Raw genomic sequence first — 19,873 nt, 5'->3', positions numbered from 1 at the left:
CAGGCACGTTCCCATGCGGCCGGCACAGTACGGGCACAAGGAATGTGCTTGGCTTTGATGTCCCCAAGCACCGAGATGTTGGGTTTTGGCTGCCACAGTGGGTACAGAGGGAGGCAGGCTTATTTTCCTCATCGGGAGAGAAGTGAGCGAAGTTCCCCCAGTGAGTTTGGTGGCCGTGAATTTTGCTGAACAGCAGCTCCCACCGTGCCGGCGTGCAGAGGAGCACAAGGGAGAGCAGCAGCTGGGGGGACCCCACTTGTTTGCTGATGCAGTCGGACGACTCCCCCACCTCCAAATGGTGTCCTGAGACCTTGAGCCCAGAACCCCCAAGGGAAGCCCACCTTCTGCCGTGGGCTTTTTTTAATGGCAAATTAAAAAATACTTTCTCTCTAAAGCGAAGCCAGAGAGTATTCAAAATTTAATAGCAATCGGATTCCTAGAGCAACGCCTTGACTGAGAAAGCAGCTACATACACAGGCTTCCAGGGCTCAGCTCACGTTGTACCAGCAAAATAAACCCTCAGATTAAATGTACGCCCACTCGCGGAACATTGCTCTGGCAGGCAGCTCCGTCTCTCCGGCCCACTGCAAGTCTACCCTGCATGGCTCTGGGCTCACTGTCTGCCATTGCCTCTCCGGATGGCTCCCGAGGGTCAGGGTCCCACGCAAAAGTTGTTAGAGTGATGCTTCATTTCATTCTTAACCAAGAAAATAAGCACTGTGCAAATAAAGGAGAATGTACTTTTTAGGCCTTTGAATCCTGAAAAGCTGTTGCAAATTAATCCTCCTTGCACTTGCCCAGATGCACAGTGGCACCGGGAGCAGAGGCTGGAGGGGGGTGGAAAAGCAATACAGGATGACTTGTTTTCTTATGAGCTGAATTCCAGCTTTGCACTCCAAATCCCCGTTTTTATAGACTTTTCCGCTGAAGTCTGCTCCTGCCCGGGGCATGCCTGTGTAACCGCTCCTCTCTCTGCATTCCTTAGATTCTTCTTCCGCTTGAGACGCTGGATTGAAGAAGGGGTCTGAGGTCCCTGGTGGAGAAAGGGAGGCAAGGAGGAGGAGGTTTCCCTTGGACTCTAAGCCGTCAAACCAGAAAACCAAACCATGTCACAGGTCATACAAAACCATGTGTTGCGTGTTGGACAGACCGTGTGTGTTTCCTCACAGGAGGAAAGCAAGACCTTGCACCCGGCAGGGTACCCGGGCTGCTCCGCGCTGCCGATGAAGTACGCCTACTACTCAACGGAGGGCTGGGCTGACCCATCCACGATGGTGCACGCCAACGCACGCCTTCTTCCCGGCGGAGGGCTGTACGGAGCCCACCCCGTGTTTGAGCACATGGCTGCTCACGCGCAGGGGAAGGGGCAGCAGGATACCTCTTTGGAGAGACCCACCGCCCCGTATCAGCCAACGGAGGAGGAGGACGCCGGCAAGGATCCTGAGGCTCACCTGGTGTCTCCTACCTTGGACATATCAATAGAGAGTCTCAACCAGCTGATCCTAGAAATCGATCCGACCTTTCAGCCGCTCACGTGCAAGCCGGTGAAGGATGCGATCCAACCTGCTTCTCAGGGTGACACTGCTGCCACCAAGAAACAACATCCAGAGGCAATAGGTGAGGCAAAAGGAGCTGGTGGTGCGGTGCAGCCAGCGCAGCTCAGACCTAGTGAAAACCATCTGCAAGAGGCAGAGTGAAAGTCCAGGGCAGAGAGGTTGGCCACACACCAGCCCCCAGGGGAAGGACGAGGTCCTGTGCTCCTGTGAAGGGTTGGAAATGGGCATCAGTGACATCCCCCGCCATGCCCAGTGGGATCAGTGTGGGATACTGTCTCCTGACATCAGGGCTTCATATAAAGGAGCAGGAGAACAGACTGTGTGTCCAGGCTCTCTGTCTGACTCACATGCTTAGGTGGCCCTGGTGTGATCACTTTTGAAATGTCTCGTGTCCAGCTAGCTCAACAGGATCCAAAAGAAAGCAGGGAGAACAGCCTTTAATTCAACCTGATGTTTGTTTCCCTGTGTTTGGAGAAAACATTTCTCCTTAGAAATGGGACTTGTAGCTCTCAGAAAACTCCTAATCCACGTAATTACCATCAGTGCCTACAGACAAGCACTGACCTCTAGATGTGATGTGCAGCCTGTGCTTACCCTTGCAGCAGAGCCCCAGTTCTAGCAAAGGGCAGTGGAGCCTTTCCCAGGGTCATACTTGACCTGTGGAAGCACAAAGGTTTGAAGCCAGATTTCCAAAGCCCTGGGCTAAGGTACTGATCGTTACACAACCATCCCATTTAAATGTTCCCAATCATTTTGCCAGGGAAATTCTTTTTCCAGGGCTTGTACGCTCCTCCAGCAGCATACCTGGCATACACAAGGCAGAACATCACCAGCACATACCAACCCCCTCTTTCTGCTCTCATGCCTGGGTGCCTTATGTGAACCCTTTTGCAACACTTCTCTGTCATCCTGGCGATCCAAAGCTCTGCTGGGTGTGCTGCTTCTGATCCAAGCTCTCTTGCCTGTGGCTCTTTTGCAGCGTTAGCTGCTCAACACACTGTGCACAGGGTAACACCAGCAGACAGCATGTTCCACACTGCTGCAAGTGTTCTGGTGTGCCGGAGGACAGATCCATGATGTGTTAAGGTGCCTGAAGATACAGTCTCACTGCTTCTGAAAAGCCTTATTGCCTATCCGTGTCTTTAAATACAGAAATACCTTGAAAATCTGTCCCCAGGCCTCTTTCCAGAGGAAGGTCAAATGAGAGGATGTTAAGGTATGAAAAAAAATCAGTTCTCCATGAGCCCTCGTGCAAACATCTGCATGAGGAACGTGGGGTTGGAGGACGATGAGGTGTGTGTCTGCAAGTGCACTGAACTGCAGCCCTGGTAGGTGTGAGGGTCCCGATGCTCCAACGGAGCTGGAGTCAGGCAGCGCAGGGCCGGAGCGGCACGAGCACGCCGTGGGGCTTGGGCGATTCTGGAGCAGACAGCATCCCTGCTTCCCGCTGGGGTCGACGGGGGTGGCCTTGCAAATAAAATACCGTGACAAAGGGCAAGTTCAGCTCTTGGCTCCTCAGCCTAGTGGCATTCAGATGCCTCTCTTTCAGGCACCACGGCAAGGGCTGGAGTCCTGAGCAGCTCAGCAGGTAATGTGCTAGTGGTTTTGAAAATCTGGCTCCAAGTGTGGAATGGAACATCTGGAAATCTGGCCCTGAATTCAGTGGGAAAAGCCTCACTTCAGCTTTCATTTTCGTGTAACAGCTCTTCTTTTTCACACAAACTTCCTACTGCTGCACAGCATCCCTGTTCACCCACCTCCTCCTGCTCCAGCCGTGCGACCTGTGCATGCATCGCTGCTCCCATCTCATGCCAGCTGGCCCCTTAGAAATGCTCCCGTTAGGCTCCTGCCTCCCTTTCCTCCCCTCGGCTGTGCAGGGGAGGGCTGCACAGGGCCCCATTGCACTTTCTGAATGATTTCCACACCCCTACTTTTTGCCTAAGGTTAAGTTCCCCGCAAGCACGGTCACTCGATGTGAGGGCTGGCAGGAGATTGATGGTGCCCAGAGTCCATGAGAGGGTCTTGTTCTTGTCTAATGGAAACCACGAGGTGAGCTCTTAACATAATGGATGCTGCAGCAATAGGAGACACGTTCATGAGAGTCACTAACTCCCTCTGGTACTTGATTGTTTCTGGAGGAGAGGAGAGCACCTCGGCTTGCGTGACAGCTGGGCTCCCTGTTTGTGGCACTTTTGCCACTCCTTGATGCTGAAAAACTCGCCGAGGTCTTGAGCAAATATTTGAGGTTTAACCACACCTGATAAGCAGAAGCAAAGGCAGAAAAGTAGGAGGCAAAAAGCCTCGTTAGCCCAGCGCACAGATGCTTTTCAGTTATTACTGTAAAGAACAATTAAAACCCCCATTTCTTTTCCCCTTTTGAGGGAGACACTGACAAAAAGCATCTGGCCAAGAGCTTGCTGTAAGGGTTTGCACACTGATACCAGAACCATGTCGCTCCGTAGCCTTTCGGAGGACGGGCTTTGGAGGAGCTGCTGCTGGCTGCCAGTGGCAGTAAGGGTGTGGAGGGGGAAGGCTGCGGTCCTGGCTCCTTCCCTGTGCGTGGTCCAGCTGCGTCCCCACTGGGGACCAGCCCTTCTGGCTTACCCGGCGCCTCCTCGGCGGCTCTCTGCTGGCCGTGCCGATGCAGTCCCGCGCTGGGATCAGCGTAGAGAAGTGGCTCAGAGAGTAACTTTTGTACAGACTTGTGCTTTTCCGGCTCATCAAGCTTTATGCCCCAGAGGGCTGGTTGTTCCTTGCAGTAAACAGGGGCTGCAGTGCTTGGCAGTCTGGAGCCAGCTGCTCTGCCCCAGCCAGCTACCCTCACCAGCAGGTCCCAGGGCAGGAACGAGGCACATAACATCGACGGCCAGGGAGCTCAGGGCTTTTAAGAGCAGTTTGCATTGCCGTAGCAAAAAGATTTTCTCCCTCCAAGAAACACCTTTAAGAAGGGGAACTTTCCTGAACTCCATGGTAGGGCAAGAACCAGGAGCTGAAAACAGAGCTGGGCACGTTCAGACAAGAAAGAAAGGAGGTGCACGCTTCTAGTAGTGGAGGTGATTAACCATGGGAACAGCTTCCCTGGGGAGGTGATGAATTCGCCATCGCTGCAAGCCCTTAAATCAAGTCTGAGTGTCTCTTGCTAAAAGGCGTCTTCTAGCTCAGCCAGAAATTGTCCTTGTTCAAGGAACACGGTGACTAACGAGCATCAGACAACTGGGGACCCAGGCACCCCCTTGTCCTGGCCATGAGGTTTCACTGAAGGTCTTGGAGCAAGCGATGCTCTGTGAGATGTGTTACCGTATAAGTAATGGCAAGGAAAGGAGCTAGGAGACGCCTTGCCTGCCCCGAGCAGGAATGGAAGAGCAGGAAGAAACCCACAGCAGGACACAGGCACAGAAACTGCCTTGGGAATTATTTCTCTAAAGAGACTTGTGCAGGATGGGAGAAGGGAAGGGAGAGCAGCCGGGCCCTGCCCTGGGCTGCGCGCTTGCAGCTGGCATGGCCGGTCCCATAGCTGATGCCTAGAGCCTTGTAACTGCCCTCGTCCTGCGTGGCTTCCCCCTGCCTCCGGCTCCACAGCGCGGTGCGGATGGTGCGGATGTCCATCCGTGCCTGGGGGCCGGGTGACGTCCCCCCCGTGCGCTCAGAGGGTGCGCAGGGCCACGCGCCTGCTGCCGTGGGCACCCTCCGAACCTGATGTCATCCCCGGGGGGGAGCAGCCAGATGTTTTTCTCTTGAGTCAGGTACAAACAGAGAGGCTGCTGGAGAAAACACCCGCCTCTCGCCGCAGGTCTCGGCAAGCACCGGCTGTGCAATGCCGGCGAGGGGGTTCTGTGCAGTCAGACGTGACCGTGTGTAACCCCTTTTCCCTGGGAGCCCGCCAGCACTGGGGTGGGTCACTGTGGCTTGGTGTCTGTGAAGAAATCAGCCCTCAGAGGGTCTTAACAAAGGCCAGTGTTGGGCGATGGGGGGGGCTCCCTGCAGAGCCCAGGGGTCCTCCCCTGGGCCCAGCAGCCCTGCAGGGCGTGCAAACCGGAGCCAAAATTAATAGCAAGAAGAACAGAGACGCGTATCCCCCACGGAGCTTAGCTAATGATCCTGACTCAAACGCTGAATTAGTAACGACCTCCTCTTTCTTCCTGCAGACATTAAATACATAGAGATGACACCAGGCAGAGCCACGTGTCCCGAGCTGCTGCAGGGTTCCCCCAGCCCCTCGGGTACGCCCTTCTCGAGGTCCCCCCAGGGCAACGGCTTCCTGCCCCAAAAAGGGGGACCCAGGGGCAACTACAGCACCAGCGGCAGCGTGGTTTTCTCGAGCCCACCTGGACCCACGAGCCCCCGCTCGGGCACCTCGAGCTGCGCTGCCTCCCCGACCTGCAGCAAAGCATCCGAGTGCATCGCTGTCCCCCGGCAGTGCACGGCCGGCCAGACGGACAGCATCTCCTACGGTCCGGGGGCTCTCAGCACCTCCCCGGGCTTCGACAATTTGCTGAAGCCCGTGCACGTGGTGAGGGCCCAGCAGAGGAGCAGCTGGGTCTCCCTGCTCTCCACGAGCCCCGGCTCGGACACCAGTTACATCCTTGGAAGGTAAATGCCACCTTGTGTCCCAGTCTCGGGCTGACGACGGGGATGGAAGGGGCATGGGGCGGTTATCCCAAGTCCCGCTATCCAAGACCCCCTTCCTCAGGCTGGGAGTCGATGCTCCGCAGGGCTGGCCCGGTCTCTGGGGTGGGCTGTGCATCGCACCCGGCTAAACCGCCCCGCTGATCTCCTCCTGCTCTGTCTCCCTCTTGCAGCAGCACCCACTCGCTCCACAACGACGACTCGGACGCTCACCCCTCTGCCTGCCGCTCCGCTGACTGCCCGTCCCCTGCCAGCTCCCTGGGCAGCCCCTGCCCACCTTCCCCAAGCATCAGGTCTCACTCGGGAGAAGCTTTTGGCCTGAGTCCCCACCAGCCCAGAGCAGCCTGCTCCACCAAAGCTGACACCTCCCTGTCCCAGAAGGGACAGGCCAGCAGCTGCCCCCCCTCCATCCTCAACTCCACAGCTGACATCCCAGTGCTGCTGGTGAACGGGTGCCTGGAACAAGGAGATGCATCTTCCAGGCTGGCCAAAGCTCCCCAAGCCTCTGTCAAGCAGACCCCCCCTCCCAACTGCAGCCCAGCCTCAAGGCTCGGTAGCCTGAACAACGCGCTGTCGGCACCAGCTCTCTCCTGCGTCTCGGACAGTAAGTCACCTCCCTGCCATAGGGCAGGTCGGCGGGGCGGGGGGGGGAAGGAGCTGTAGACCCCAACAGTTGCCAGGAAAGGGGGCCGAACGCCATTTCCTACTCTGGTTTATCTGTGGGTTATAGACGTGAAGGACAGGAGGTCCTTGCTGGAGCTGGAGACCCTCGCCGTCTCTGCACAGCATTGCAGGGCTCTGCGGTGGTCTCCAGGTCTTTGCTTGATGACCCTGCATTAGCCATGGCGTTTGGCCCACCAGGGTCCTGGGGCACGTGCTGAGGAGACAGAAACGCTCTGGTCCCCTCAAGGAGATGCAGATACGCTTATTTATAGCACCTGAGAGTGAGAACCATAATTCTGTCATTTTGTACTTGTTTGTGGGCCCAGAACGGGTGGGGAGGAGGGGTTAGGGTTCCAGTTTGCTCTGGAGGACATCTAAAGATACCCGAGTTTATAAGGTCCCTCATTCAAGGGTAAACAATAGGGCTATTGTTCTCTGGAGGAGATTAGCAGAGGCAGCTCTTGGGGCAGAGGGTTTTAATTGGGATTCTTATGGGAATAGCAGGAGAGCTTTGTGGGTCAGGTCCTCAGCTGCTGTAAATCCCCATGGTCCAGTGGACTTGTGCAGGGTTGGGCAGACTGGCACTGCTGGGGAATTCCATGTGCTGCCTCTCTGCGCTCCATCGCAGCCTGCCAAGAGAGATAATTACGTGGAGAATGAGTTATTCTGAGGAGTAGGAAGGAAGCTCTGTTCAAAAGGACTGAAAAAAAACTTCAACCCTGGCCAGCCTGAAAAAGAAATATCTTCGCTAGGGCTCTGTCCTGCTCAGTGATGTCTGCTGTGAAGGTCTTTCAGGTCCCTCGCTGGCCTTGACGCCCTAAGATCTCTTGCAGGTCCCCTCAGGGCTGGGCAGCCGACCATGAAGTTTGTGATGGACACATCGAAATACTGGTTCAAGCCGAGCATAACCAGGGACCAAGGTAAGGCAGCAAGCATCTCTGCTGGGATAACCCATCTCAGACTTGCTGGAGTTTGCCTCCCCGCAGCACCTCAGTCCAGCTTTTGCCCGTGCTGAGCTCCTGTGGGGACTCAGTGACGGCAATTCAAAGCACACTGGGGGCTGGCGGGCAGGGAGAGACCCTCTCTCAGGTCTAGGGGGAAGGCTCAGAAACACGGGCTGTGCCATGGCCCCTCTGTCCCCCGCTTCGAGTCCAGCAAAGCTGCTCCTGCCTCTGACTGTGCTGCTGCTCGTCATGGCCAGGGCAGGGGCTGACTCTGCCCTGGGGACCGCAGGGACCCGTGGGACCGAGCCGGGGCCCCTCAGTCTGCAGAGGCACTGCAGTCGGTACCCGCACAAGGGACGTGCGCGTCCTCAGCAAACGCTCCTGAGTATTTCTCGCTGCTGCCAAGGAACAACTCCCCGCGAGAGCATCGGCCGGATGCAAAATGCAATGTGGGGAGGTTCCACCTGTTTTGCTTGGCTGAGCCTCTGCCTGTGCTTTGACAGCAATCCAGCTGCTGAAGGACAAGGAGCCAGGCACGTTCGTTGTGCGGGACAGCACGTCATACCGGGGGTCTTTTGGACTGGCAATGAAGGTTCCCGTCTCTCCATCCGCCAGCCAGACAGGTACAGGGACTCGCTCAGAAAGGTGGGGTTTGTTTCAAGGATTTAACTGAAAGCAGGCAAACTAAAGCAAGCTGAGAAGCCGCAGGACTTGGTTGTGTGATTGATGATGGCAGCGGGGTCTGTGCGTGCCCATCCGACCCCTGCACAGGGGCTGGCACCACGCTCGCCGTGCAGAGCAGAAGCTCCGGTGGATGCCCTGGGATGGGGCCCCGGGGTGGGCAGGGGAGGGCAGGGCAAACCAAGGGCGCTTATCCCGACGCTGCCTTCTGTCCCGTTTACAGGCGATGAGAGCAGTGACCTCGTCCGGCACTTCCTCATCGAGTCGTCTGCCAAAGGGGTGCACCTGAAAGGAGCCAGTGAGGAGCTGTATTTCGGTAAGGACGGTGCCGTTGCCCGCAGCAGCCCTGGCAGCCCCAGGAGCTGTTTCCAAAAGGCCCCTCGAAGCACGGGCCAGGACCCTGCAGTGAGTGTATTGGCCCAGGGGCCCTCCAGCCCCCGGCTCCTGCCCTCACTTCTCTGCCAGTGAGACTGTGGTAGTAGTCTCCAAAGCAGGAACACGGGGTGGGGGTCAGAAAACCTATGTTTGTCGCTGTGAGGCCCCAAATAGTCCAGCTTAGCCCCCCTCTTCCCTCCCTCTGAGCTCCCTGGGACACTGTTGTGGGACCAGAGGCATGTGGATGGAAGGTGTCAGACCTCCAGGTCCCCCCGACTCACGGTTCTGTGTTGCAGGGAGCCTCTCTGCCTTCGTGTACCAGCACGCCATCACCTCGCTGGCACTGCCCTGCAAGCTGAGCATCCCCACCCGAGGTAGGTGTCCGGGGCAGGAGAGATGCTCCGAGTGGTCCCTCCTGCCGGTCTGGGGAGGTGGGCATGGTCCTGCAGTGAGGAGGGGGCTGAACCACCCGGGTGCCCCTGCAACAGGGCTGATTGCCCTGGCTGTAGGTGGAGGAGAGACCTGCAAGAGCTGACTTGAGTACAAAATGGTGGTGACTTGCTTCTGCTGGGGATGGAGGGTGGTCAGCAAAGCAGCAGGGAGCAGGAGACCACTGAGGGTGGGCAAGGAAAGGAGCGGTGGGGAGATCAGGGATGAACAGAGCAAGGAGAGGGAGATGGAGGACAATTAAATTAATTACCGCAATTTAAGTGGTCCTGGGCCTTTGGGCCTCTTGTGAGATAAGGAATCACCACTCACTGCAAAGTGGTGACCCAGAGCAGCCTGAACTGTGGCATCAGTGCCTCCTGCTTGTTGTTCGTGCAGATCTTGCTGATGGAGAAGATAGCCCTGACTGCGCTCCAGAATCCACGCTATCCCTCCTGAAGAAAACTGCTGGTGAGGAAAGGAGCAGGCTGCTGTCACCAGGGGACAGTCGAGCTGGCAATAGCTAGAGCTCTGGGCATGCCCCCATGCTTTGGGCTTTAGTCCTTACCTATCAAACGCCAGGCTCTATTTTTTTATGCCACCCGTTGGGACACCATTCACAGCAGAAGCTGAAAAGCCGGCGCCGTCTTTGGAGCTGTGCAAAGCTGCAGGTCACCCCAGTGCATCTGTGGGTGCTGGTGTGATGTCCCCCTCCTGGCTTTATCACCAGGCTGGAGATATCTGCAGGTTTTCTTCGCATCCTCAGATCATGGGCCTGCAAGGGAACCTGATATTTTTAAAGAAAGGAGACTTTTGGTCCTCACGATGGTGAAGTAAAGCTTGAAAAGACAGTTCTTGAGGTCACAAGGCTGATAAAAGACCCACATTTTTAAATAGCCCCTGATTTTTAAGCCTCTCTCCTGATTGGCTTCAATCAGTGTTGAACTGGTGGGTACTGAACATCTGGAGTTTCTCAGAGAGGGATGGGGCGGTCGGGGGCTGGTTAAATTGCTGAGGGACCTTAGGGGAGACGCATGGAAACGGCACAGCAGGACAGGGAAGGGTCTTTGCTTCTCTTCCGTGCCTGGGTGCCCCCAGCCTGGGTGCAGCGGTGGGTGGGCTCCAGGTGAGAGCAGAGAGTGATGGGTGGGAAACCGCACAGACGGGTCATGGCGCAGTCAGGGGAGTCGGGAACTGCTTTGTTTTGCTGGAAATTCTGAAAAATAAGTTGGCAAGCTAAAAAGTTTAGTTTGACCCAGAACAGGCCTTTAAACAGCTCAATCAGCCTGAAATGTCATGTTTTAGGTTGGCCTTCAGCCGTTAGTTGGCTTGGGGTATTTCTGCTTTTCATTAAAGGAAATATGCAATAAACAGAAAAAAAAAATCAAAATGTGACATTTAGAAACCGGAAATTAAATACTTTGACTTTAAAACAATTAGTGCAAAGAATTAAAGTTAACCAAAATAAATTTGTGAAGAATTTCTGAGTCACCAAGTCTTTAATTTCCGTCAGAACAAATCTGACCTACGTACGTGCGTCCGCTTCTGCAGGATGATGCCTGGGACCCGGCCCTGGACCCGGCCCCGCTGTGCTCGGTGCTGTACATGCTCAGCGCAGCGAGACGCCGGCGTGCTGCGTGCCCCGTGCTGAGCCGGGCTCTGTGCTGTCCTTGCAGTGTGCAACGTCTTGTACCTCAACTCGGTGAGCATGGAGACGCTCACAGGAGCACCGGCCATCCAGAAAGCCATCTCCTCCACCTTCGAGCTGGAGACGCTGCCCACACCCACCCTCGTCCACTTCAGAGTGACGGAGCAGGGAGTCACGCTGACGGACATCCAGAGGAAGTAAGAGCCACTGGGGACGGTCGGGACGGGGCTGGGGGGCTGCTGCCGCGGCCAGGGGCTCACCAGCGGCAAGGGGCAGGGGAGAGCGAAACGGTTGATGGAAACGCAGCTCGCCCGCGACCGCCCGGCTCTCTTGCTGCCTCTCAGCCTGCCAACGTGCTGATCTGCAGCACGTCGAGAAAAACTGGCCTGCTAGGACAAACCCGTGTTGCAATCCAGGGATGGACTTGACCCCTTCTGTTACAGCACAGGACGTGATGCTGCTTTACGTGAAGTTAGTGGCAACATCTCAAGAGTGGGAGGCAGGAGCCGGCTGAACCCAAGAGCTGCCTGCGCTTTGCCAGCTGCCTGCCTGGAGGCAGCCCTGGGGAGCGGGACCCCCACTCCTGCCGGCCCCCACACCCCCCATTCCCCAGCAGCCACAACAGTTCGAGCAAGGCTTGAATTTGCAAATGCCTGTTTCTCCCACCAGCTCTGCCAGGGCACTTTCCTCCTCTAATGCCACGCTCTCCTCCTCCCCCCCACAGGGTGTTTTTCAGGCGACACTACCCCTTGGCTGCCATCAGGTTTTGCGGGATGGATCCTGAGAACAGAAAGTGAGTTATCAGCCGCTTTGGGGGCTGAGGGTGTCCATGCCGGTCGGAGCTGCCGCGCCATGCTCCCTTCCCTGCGGTTCCCAGCACAGCTCCGCTGCTCCTGTCTCTGCACTGCTTAAAATCCCAAATCCCAACCATCGGCTCTGCAGCCCCTGCCCTGGGCTTAAGACGCTGTGTTTAGCTAAATACACACCTTGACTTTGCAGCTGATGGAATGAGTTAATAATCAGTCTTTGAGCAAATCCAATTCTGTTCTTCCCTCAGGTGGCAGAAGTACTGCAAGTCCTCAAGGTAAGACCTGCGTGGGGACCTCCGGGTGGAAACCTGGGGGGGAGATGCTGCTTTGGCCCAGCCTTGCCTCTCCATCGGGTGCATTGCAAAGCTTTGCAGAGCAGCAAAGAATCAAAGCTTTAAAAATGAAGAGGGGGTGTGATAAAAGTTAACAAGGTGGCAGGATGAGATGTGGGACAGATGGGTGAAACTACGGGGGGGTTGCTCTGTGGGTTTTGAGGAGAGGCTTGGCTGAGCCCAATTCTCCGCATCCCCTCATGTAGAAAGACCCCGTCCAAATCCGTCAGCCTTCCCAGTGACTCGCTTGCTCTGGGCTCAGGAAGTGAGTTTATATCTGGCTCTACCTTGCATTCAAGAAACTTTTCACAGCTGGGGAAGCCTTGCCAGAAACACTTTTGCTGGCTGTTTTGCTTCCAAGTAAACGTGATTGGGGAGCAAGCCAAGGTGGAATTGCTGGAACCAGGACTTTGCTTTGTGGCTGGGGCTAGTTTAAGCGTATTCCTTTGGATTCCTGGATGCAAACTGATTAAGTCTCTCTCCTTTTTCAAAGAATCTTTGGGTTCGTGGCCAAAAGCCAGACAGATTCGGAGAACCTCTGTCACCTGTTTGCAGAGTATGACACTGTGCAGCCAGCATCGCTTGTCATTGACCTTCTCTGCAAGCTCCTGCCAGGCCCGTAGAGGACAGAAACCCCGGGACGGCTCAGGGCTGGCAGCTGCCCACATGCTGCCGAGCTTTTACTGCTCACCTTTTCCTGCTTCTGGGTTGCATTTTGGCAACAGCTCGTATTTATATTTTTTTGTTACGTACCATCATGTCAAGAGTCTCAGTTAAAGACTTTATGCTCTGGTGGGATGAGATGTTCCTCTGAGACCCTCCGCGGGGCATCGCGGGGGCAGCGCTCGCCGCGGTGGCCGGCACAGGATGGCTGCCCACAGGGAGCTGTGCCGGGCTGGGAGCGGAGCTGCGGGACGGGAGCTGTGCTCACCGTACGGAACCGCCACCTCCCTCACCTGGCACGCACTGTTCGCTTTGCTCTAGAGGACTGTGATACTCTGGCTGAGATTTGTACCGGCAGCAGGGGATGCCTGCGCTTGGGGTGTCCAAGCCGAGGCATGTTTGGTGGAGCTGAGCTCCCACCTTTGGGGACTCAGCCCTACAACCCCCCCAATGCCACAGGAGGGGAGGTCTGGTGCAGGCAGGGGGAGGACTCACCGCCCTGAGGATAGACCAGCATCAGGAGGCAGTTTAGCAAATCGGAGCTTATAAAATCACTAGGCCCTGCTGAAAAATCCTGCTTTCCTCAAAGAGCAAGAAGCATCGAAAGGCAGAAATGTCAGAGCAGCGTACTTTTGCCTGGTGCGGGTAAATTCTCCTGCCCTTTTTTGCAAAGTGGGGTTACAGGCTAGCTCAACCTCCAGGCATCACAGCAAGCTGAGAAATAAATGTTGACATTTTCATGACAGTAAAACATTGGGTTTTTGGAAATGACTTGCATGAATTTGGGCCAGATCCTCAGATGACGTAAATTGGCGCAGCCTTGTGGAAGTCAGTGCTGCCATGATTTACACCAGCTGAAGATTCATCTCTTGCTGTAATCTCAGGGTGGAATAGAGCGGCTCCGAGTCCACCATACAGTCGTCTCCCTTAGCACTTGCTTATCTGGTGCCTGTACGTTGCTTTAATTTTGGACCCCGTGCTAACAAACCCTGCTTAGGGGTATTTTCAATAAACCAGTGCATCATTTATCTCGCCACAAACACTGCAGAGATGTTAGCAACTGAAATACGTTACTCTGCTCTCTTAAACTGCCAAGCATTTGCAGGCATTGCACATAAAGAAAAAGTCACTCTTCTCCAGCCAGGCTGTGAAACGGCATCCGGCTGCAACAGCTCTTTGGCAACGATAAAAACAGCTATTGGAGTTACTTGCGAGGGGCGGGGGGAGTGCTCGGCTCCAGGACGAGAAACGGTTTTGTCCCCCCGCAGTCTGCCTGCCCTAAGCTCTGCTCAGCCAAAACCCAGCACCCAGCTTGGGGCGAGACTGTGACCCCGCGGGCTCCGCACGTCTCTGCCGTCCCGTCGTGCTGTGAAGGCTGGGGAATGCGGCGGACCGAGGTCACGGGCAGCTCGGGGGGACGCGGCTCAGCCCCGGCACCCCGGGCTTGTGCACCCCCAGCCTCGCAGGGACCCCCAGCCCTCCACTCGGGCTGCGCAGGATGCGACCCGCTGCAGTGCGGGCTGCAGCCGGCAAGGGTCCCCAGCACGACACCGTCCATCCCTGCCTGCGCCCTGCCTGTCTGCTGGGAGCCATAAATAAGGGCAGAGCCGCCGATGCGCGTAGAGCTGTTTTCATCGAGCAACACTTAATTAGCGCTGTGCAGGGTGCGGGCCCCCAGCTCTGTTACCGCACTGCTCTTCAGGCTGCAGCCGTAAGCACAAGGGGAATGTGAAAATTCAAAGGCTTTGGCTCCAAACGGTGCTTTTGGGGGGGGACGACGGCGCTGCCGCCCCCGAGCCCGGGCCCCTGCACGCTGCTCCCCTGTGTCGTGAAATCCAGCTCCCTTTTGCAGAACCCCAGCCACAACCGGGAGGGTTCATCTTCTGGGGAACGGGGCGATGGCTGCTTTTCCCCGCTTTGGGACCACTTTGGGATGGGGAGCAGGCCCATCGCCAAGCGCCGTCTTCCGCACGTGGAATTTTTAGTTCATTGAAAACTCTTTTCCAGCGCGGCATAGCTGGAACACGGGCCCAGACACCGTGGGGACAGTTCAGCCAAAACCACCTGGATTCAGGAAAAAACAAACAATTCTCTGAGCTCTTCGTGGCTTCCAAAGTTTGTCCCAGGCTTCCTGGAAGCGCGGCTCTTGGTTTTAGTTCCTGGGTCCGGTTCCAGCCATTTTGTAACAAACCCAGCCCCTGCCCTGGCCGGGCTCGCAGGTTTGTTCCCAGCAGCCTCCGCCGCCGGCGGGTGATGTCCCGTGTCCCCAAACACAGCAAGACCCTGAAAGCCACCGATGCCGCAGCGTGCGGCCAGGCTGTCCCTGGTGACGGGGACACGGATCGCACCAGTGACCACCCACCACGCACGTGGGTGCACGGATACGTGTGCGCTTGTGTGGGTGACGCACAAAGCCGTGGCGGGCGGCAGCGTGGCGGCCACAGGATTTTCTGCACGGAAACATCCTCGCTCTGCATAGGGACCGGGGAGCTGTCGCAGGTGGAGAGCGTGCAGAGCTCCGCTCCCCGACGAGACACGGACCGGCTCACCCAGGACCCAGACCTGCCACGGGACACTGCCGGGGGTCCCCATCACCGCCCACCTCCCCCATCCCCACACAATGGGGTCCTGCCATCGCTGCCCGGCACAGCCCTTCCCGGGGGTCCCAGCCGGCAGCACCTCCGGGTGCGGGAGGGTCCGGTTTTCTCCTGTCACCGGCTTCCCGGTGACCTCCAGAAGATGGAAAGGGCCACAGCCCTCCCTCAGCCGACAGGGAGGAGCAGCAGCATGGGGGGGAGCCGGGGGCCTCCGGTCTGCAAGTGTCACGGGAAGGGGCAAACAACCCCCCGGGCTCTGTGGCATCAGCCCCCGCATTCCCGGCAGCCCGGCAGCGGCCATGCCAAATGCACGCACACGCGTTTCTCCAGCCAAATCGGTTCCCAAGCCCAGTCCGGTGCCCCCGCAGCAGCCAGGGCTGGGGGCAGCAGGATGGGGGCTCCGAAGGAGAGCCCAGGGAGCCCCAGCCCTGGGCAGCTGTTGGCACGGGACCGGGGTGCTGGGCCGGGCTCCAGGATTGCTGGCGTCTTCCCTGGTCCGGCTGCCGATCTGCTGCGCCAGCAAATTACAGCGCTTGTCTACATTGGCTGCAGACGGCTGCCTTCGGGCCCAGCTCCTCCGGGGTGTTTGCACAACCCCGAGCACCGCTGGCCACGCAGCTCCAGTAACCGGAGCATCGGGCTGGCGCCGGCCCCGGATAACACCTCCAGCCCCGGAGAGCCGCGACGCCAGGGACCCAGCCGTCCTCCTGCAACATGACCGCAGGCAATGCCACCTTTCAGCCGCCCCGGTGAGCACGTTTGCTGCAAACACCGTGAGAAAGCTGAGCCGTGGCAAGGAGCACCGGGCAGCTGGGAGGTGTGCGGCCGCTGGCATTCCCATGCCCAGGCATCTCACAGCTGCGTCCCCTGACACCCTCCCGAAACACTGAGCGGAGCTGGTGATGCTCGGTGCATACCAGCACTGGCATGCACACGCACCCGTGCCGCGGGCTGCAGCTCTGCGAAGCCGGGAGCACTGCCCGGCCACGAGCACGTCGCCCTGGTGTGAGCCGGTGCCTGTCCCTGTCCTCCCCTGAACTCTGAAGCCCATCCAGTGTCTTGTCCCAGCCTGGCACCATCTCCAGGCCCCCACCGCTGCTCTGTGCTGCCGTGAAGGGCCGATGGTGACGATCCTCACTGCCCTCGCGGTGGCACCGAGCAGAGGCTGAGCTGGGACTCACGAGGAGGCACGTAGTCGTTTGCTTCCCTCCCCATCCCTGCTCGGCGTAGCTCTCACTGAGGTTTTGTGGGTGCCTGGGTTTTCAGGGCTGCTGAACCCCAAACCCAGCGGGGCATCCCCCAGGCTGAGGGGGGCCACGTACCCAGGCAGGGACGGTGCAGCTCAGCCTCTTCCCACCCCAGGGATGGGATGCCCAGTGCCGGCCCCCAGCCCCATGGATGCTGCAGGGAGGCGCTGGCCCCGCTCCCGCAGCCCAGTCCCGGGATCTACAAACCAGACGCTCTCAGCTCAGGCATTTTTTTTTCCACATCTAAGCCCCTGTGATCCAGCCCCCCGCTCCCTCCGCCCCGGCCTCCCCTATCCTGCTCCGTGCCCACGGCCCCTGGCAGAAGGCAGGCGGGTGCCTTTGGAGGTGGCCAAAGGGGGTCCCTGCCCGGTGGGTGTGAGGAGCAGCCCAGGGCCCAGCTGGCAACCGAGCTGCACCCGGGGGAGTTTGGGGAGGGGAGCGGAGGGGCTCCTGGGGAGCAGGGACCCGCGGGTGCTCCTGGGCAATGTCCCTCGCTGCCACCAAAGATCCCTGCCCGCTCGCCCTGCCGGCATCAGTGCAGCCACGCTGCTCTTCCCAGTGCCCGTCCCCGGCGGCGGGTGGAAAGAAACCGTCAAATATTTTTGCTGGCAGCTCAGAGCCAGAGCCATCCGCAGCCGCTCGGCCGCCAGCCCCCGTAGCTACAGCAAACAGTCCTCAGCCAGGCTTTCACAGGTCCCGCACACCTTGAACCCCTCATCCTGGAGCACCGGCCGGCTCCGGCATGTTCTGCTCCCACCACCGGCACGGGCACGTCCCAGGACCGAGAAGCTGGGGCTGGTCCTGCCGGTGGTCCCCGGGGACATAGTTTGCAGGGGCTCTGGAGCCAGGGCAGGCTGGCTGGACAGCCCAGCAGCTAAACCTCCCCGGGGGTCAGGGCTGCAAATGCCACTCCTCTACCCTCTGCCAGAGCTCGAGATGGCAGTGGGAGGGTGCCGAGGTTGCAGGCAGTTTCTGGTTTAATTTGGCTTGTTTGGAAGGGGAGCATTTCCATATGGCACATGCCAGCACTGCAGGAATGCAGTGCCCAGCCGGGTGGGATCCCCACAGACCCCTCGCTCCTCCTCTGCTTTGCTTCCCCTCTCTTCTTTAAAGCAATGCAACAATAACATACACTCGATAGAAACACATTAAATACCAGGGAAAATTAAATACAGTAATTACCTTCTTTTTTTCTTTTTGACGATACAAAGGTTCAAGTTTACTGTAAAAGAGGGTTGGTGCTACATGGGAGTCCGAAGGGGCGGGCTTGGCCCAGGAAGAACTGACAGAAATCACATCGGCGCAGAAAAACGCCGCTGGGGTTGGGGAGCCTTACGCTGGTATATGATCATGTGTAAATACAGCCTTAAACTACAGGAGAAACAATACAAAATGCTGGAGCCCTCTGAGCTGGACACAGAATGTGTCCTGGCAAGTGCTGGCATCCCCGGCCCCAGCCCGGCCGCCTCCCAGCCACCCCAAAACCAGGAGAGGTTCCACTGGATCTGCCAGCACTGCCCCGGCCACATGCAGGGAGGGTCCGGGCAGCTGAGCCCGGCGGGCTGGGGCTGCCCACTGCATCCTGCACCCCACTGTGGTGCTGCCGGCACGGCCACGTGGGACCAGCACCGTGACCGGCCATGGTCCCCAGCAGCACCTCCCCTCGCCCTGGGAAATCCATCCTTTCTGCGGTGGTACTGGGGCACAGGGGGCTCCGGCAGGGGCAGGGACCCCCGTCCTCACCGACCACCATCCTGGCAAATTGACTGAGTTTGGAAGTTCTGCGCAGCCTCCGCCGAGCGGGGCCACAAGCAGCCGGCCGGGCGGGCGCCAGGGCAGGCAGGGGGTCTGGTGGGGTACCAGGGCAACTGGGGGATTTTGGCAGGAGCCCGGTGAGGCACCGAGCAGGGATGCAGCCAGTGGCTCGACAGCTCTGTGGCACCCTGCCGGGGACAGCGGTTTGCAGCGGGGCGAGGGCAGGAGCACAGACCAACCGGACACATGGTGGAAGTTACTGGGGCCACACTGGGACACATGCATGCACCTGGGGACATGGGACGTGACACAGGGACACTGTCACCCAGGTGAGAAGCCAGGCGAAGCCGTGCCGATGAGCTGCAATGCTGAGCCTGGTGCCAGCCCCCATCCCAGCTCATTCCATCCTCGCTGTCCAGCCAGCCCTGGCCAACGCGACCACAGCACTTGCCAATCCCTGTGCCACCCACGCCCCTGCCAAGAGACATGGGGACGTCCCCACCAGTGCCAGGGAGCTGCTGTGCCATGCCATACCATGCCATGCCATGCCATGCCATGCCATGCCGGGGAGCTGCTGGGGACCAGTGGGGGGGCAGGAGGGTGTTTCACTAAAACGGAAACATTTCGTTCCCATCAGGGGCCTTGGCACCCACTGGCATGCACGGGGCAAATCCACACGGAAAACCAAAACCCCCCACTGTGGCCATGGAGCTGGGGGGTGGGTCAGGGGGGGATCAGCAAAATCCCCTCTGTCTTTGGCACACTTGCCATGGCATCCAGCACGGCCATTTCTCACCTAAAAGACATTTAGGTGAAAAATTTCCAGCCCAGCTCAAAAAAAAAAGAAGAAATATAGCTACAAAAATAGTGACAATTTCTCAGCTGAGAACTTTGTGCTGGCGAAATCTGCAGATCCTGTCACTGAGACGTTCCAGAAATTCAGCCCGGTTTTGTCATGCTGGCCAAGTTGGAAGAAGAGAAGACAGAAACCATCACCGGCAGTACCCCGCTCCGTGGAGATGGAGGATTTCTGCCTCAGGGGCCACACAGTCAGTTTTAAGAACCCACCAACAACATTTTTCAAATATTAAAAATCTTTGGGGAAGAAAAAAAAAAAAACCAAACAAAAGCAGCCCTTCCTGCTGGGAGGTGTTTCCTGGGTGTCCCTTGTCCCCCAACCCTCCCCTCGGACCCAGCGCCCGCAGGGACACACCCCTGCACGCCTGGGGGTGCCTGTCCCCCCTCAGCCCGGGGACGGCAGCTGGGGATGGGGCAGGGGGAGACGGGACGGACCGGAGGAAAAGGCTGTGGCCACCAGCATTGTCCTTGCGCAGGGAGCGGGACGGGGCTGGGCCGTGGGGCAGGCAGTACCCAGGCTATGGGGCAGGCGGTCCCCAGGCTGTGGGGCTGGGGGGCTGCAGCACAGAGGGGGAAGGTCTCTTATTGCTTTGAGCAGCTGCGATGATGCCCATCGCACGCACACGCTTTGGATGAGATGGAGGCAGGGAGGGTCCCAGGCAGGCGGTGGCAAGGGGGGGGTCTCTCCAGCCC

At 58.1% G+C, this 19,873-nt stretch overlaps 1 protein-coding gene across 1 annotated transcript in view; it reads left to right on the top strand.

The window, feature by feature from the left end:
- The window catches only part of TNS4 (tensin 4), a 30,567-nt gene extending 17,884 nt beyond the window's left edge, over nucleotides 1-12,683 (top strand). The window contains exons 2-14 of the mRNA XM_010585717.1: nucleotides 1,170-1,617; nucleotides 5,702-6,146; nucleotides 6,356-6,754; nucleotides 6,926-6,928; nucleotides 7,689-7,765; nucleotides 8,293-8,412; nucleotides 8,694-8,786; nucleotides 9,142-9,219; nucleotides 9,671-9,742; nucleotides 10,948-11,116; nucleotides 11,644-11,712; nucleotides 11,977-12,003; nucleotides 12,554-12,683. Coding sequence (XP_010584019.1) covers nucleotides 1,170-1,617; nucleotides 5,702-6,146; nucleotides 6,356-6,754; nucleotides 6,926-6,928; nucleotides 7,689-7,765; nucleotides 8,293-8,412; nucleotides 8,694-8,786; nucleotides 9,142-9,219; nucleotides 9,671-9,742; nucleotides 10,948-11,116; nucleotides 11,644-11,712; nucleotides 11,977-12,003; nucleotides 12,554-12,683 — 2,130 coding nt within the window. The remainder of the gene's footprint in view (nucleotides 1-1,169; nucleotides 1,618-5,701; nucleotides 6,147-6,355; nucleotides 6,755-6,925; nucleotides 6,929-7,688; nucleotides 7,766-8,292; nucleotides 8,413-8,693; nucleotides 8,787-9,141; nucleotides 9,220-9,670; nucleotides 9,743-10,947; nucleotides 11,117-11,643; nucleotides 11,713-11,976; nucleotides 12,004-12,553) is intronic.
- Nucleotides 12,684-19,873: the final 7,190 nt, after the last annotated feature.

This window comes from Haliaeetus leucocephalus, unplaced genomic scaffold, assembly GCF_000737465.1.
Source record: "Haliaeetus leucocephalus isolate CR32 unplaced genomic scaffold, Haliaeetus_leucocephalus-4.0 Scaffold110, whole genome shotgun sequence".
Taxonomy (NCBI): domain Eukaryota; kingdom Metazoa; phylum Chordata; class Aves; order Accipitriformes; family Accipitridae; genus Haliaeetus; species Haliaeetus leucocephalus.
Note: the sequence above shows the minus strand (reverse complement) of the source record. Positions and strands in the feature narration are given on the sequence as shown.